The 1981-nt window shown below is 34.9% G+C and overlaps 1 protein-coding gene across 1 annotated transcript in view; it reads left to right on the top strand.

Moving 5' to 3' along the window:
* The window catches only part of LOC103460800 (uncharacterized), a 48591-nt gene that overhangs the window by 15857 nt on the left and 30753 nt on the right, over positions 1-1981 (top strand). Inside the window, exons 6-7 of the mRNA XM_017303480.1 lie at positions 729-824; positions 897-1068. Coding sequence (XP_017158969.1) covers positions 729-824; positions 897-1068 — 268 coding nt within the window. The remainder of the gene's footprint in view (positions 1-728; positions 825-896; positions 1069-1981) is intronic.

Raw genomic sequence — 1981 nt, 5'->3', positions numbered from 1 at the left:
ATTTTTAATTCTAAATGAATATCGTTGTTGGACTTTTAAGTGTTATTCTCCTTCAAGATACATTTACCTAACGCCAGAATAAATGTAGCAAATTATRAAATGTTAATTTGCAGCAAAGAAAATTAGAAGATTGGACATATATCCATTATGGAGATGATCGGTTTTGGATGGGCGATGTGCCCTTATTGCATAAGCGATACTGAAGAATGACTGATATTAATGGTACAGGGAAGAAGCTTTTTAGTTATCTTGCTTTGCTAGCAAAGTCGTTAGCTAGCAGCTAGCTAATAGCACAACAACAGCAGCCTAATGTCTATATAATAGAAATACTGAATTGATAGATGAGAACAGTGTCTCCTCACCTGGCTGTCTCCTCCTGCTCAGTAGTTCTTCAGAGAAAGGCAGACGCAGAGGCCTGTCAGTGTTTGTTGTATTTCATTACCTCTCTGTTTAAACTGCGAATCCGTGCTGAAGCAAAAACGATACTTCAACGTTTTCCGTCATCTGACACGTAGCAAGTCTACTCCACTTTATTCACCAAATACGTTTTTTTTATTCACCAAAAACTGTTCTGTAATCTAGAACGTTCGCTACGTTATTGTGTATTATACAAAATACTGTTGCACAATACGGCCATTGTTAWGTCAGTAACAAATCAAAACATGTCACAATCAGGTGTGTGTAATGATTTACACATGTATGCATGTGTCAGAGCAAGAATGTTTTAGATTGAGTGGCAGACATTTAAANTCACCTGGGTCCTAACTGTTCCTGCCAACTGGGGTAATTCATCTAAACGGTTTATGAGAGATTCTGCAACCCAGGTAATGTCATGATTTCAGAGACCAGCTTAACTCTGAAATCTTGAGTACTATGACACTTAATTTCTTTTTCAGGCTGGTCTTGTAACAAAAGGAACAAAAGACAAACTGATGTTTGTTCTGGAGTCAGAAGCAGCTTTGACCTGGTGCTTGAAGCTTCAACCTGATGGTTTCATCACACAGAACCACAGCARAGACYCACAGGATCAACCTGCAGGAGCAGCAGAACCTGATACCAGCTGTAACGGTACTGAGTGGATCTGTAACGTCTGGCAGACAAACATTCAGGTTTTAGTCTGATTTATAGGACTAGTTCAACATATGGATTCTTTATGTGATTTRTTTGAATTAATCCAATTGATAAACAAAACCAATATATTTGTTTTATGTTTGTTCTGAAATGTTTGATACCATCAAAAAAATGTAATCAGGTAAATATAACCCAAGTACAAATAATTTTAATTGCCAAATCACTGGTTGTGTCACGCTTAGCAGCCAAAACCGACCTCTGGTGTTTATAAATCCAATGCCTACAATGCTTTACGTGTTGTTTGGGAATGTTCTGTGAAAATCAAAATTTTTCATTAGTCTAAGTAAATTTTGCAGACCAGCAACTCCTCATACGGTTTAACCAATGTTTCATCCTTTCTCCATTTGAGGATTATGACTCCACGATGTCTCAGAAGTCCCTTTCTACAAATTTCTAGATTGAAATATCCAAGGACCGATTCACAACTTCTTTGCAAATATTTAGATAAAAACATTACTTTTTCCWTTAATTAGATTAACCTATGATCTTAGGCAGGTCCTTCTAAGTAATTTCKTCATTATGCAGTTCAAGCAATTGRTACAGAACAAATTTGTACAGAATGGATGAATGAATTCAGGAAGAGAAAAACATCCTTTCAAAAATACAATTTCTTATGTTTCCAGTAAATAAGCCATAATCTGTCAGAACAATTCCACATGTATTTTTTTCTTTTCAAGGATCAACTGACTAAAACTTTGTGCTGTGAATTATTAAAACTTGTAACATAAAAATGTTCAAACTAAATGCAAAAATCTTAAAATAAACTCCTTAAAAATTAACATTTCAAACAGATTTAACAGTAAAAAATATTAATTCAATACAACACAATATCTTCAGGTTTCAACAAAAA

Source organism: Poecilia reticulata, unplaced genomic scaffold, assembly GCF_000633615.1.
Source record: "Poecilia reticulata strain Guanapo unplaced genomic scaffold, Guppy_female_1.0+MT scaffold_296, whole genome shotgun sequence".
Classification (NCBI taxonomy): domain Eukaryota; kingdom Metazoa; phylum Chordata; class Actinopteri; order Cyprinodontiformes; family Poeciliidae; genus Poecilia; species Poecilia reticulata.
This window is presented reverse-complemented; position numbering and strand designations above follow the sequence as displayed.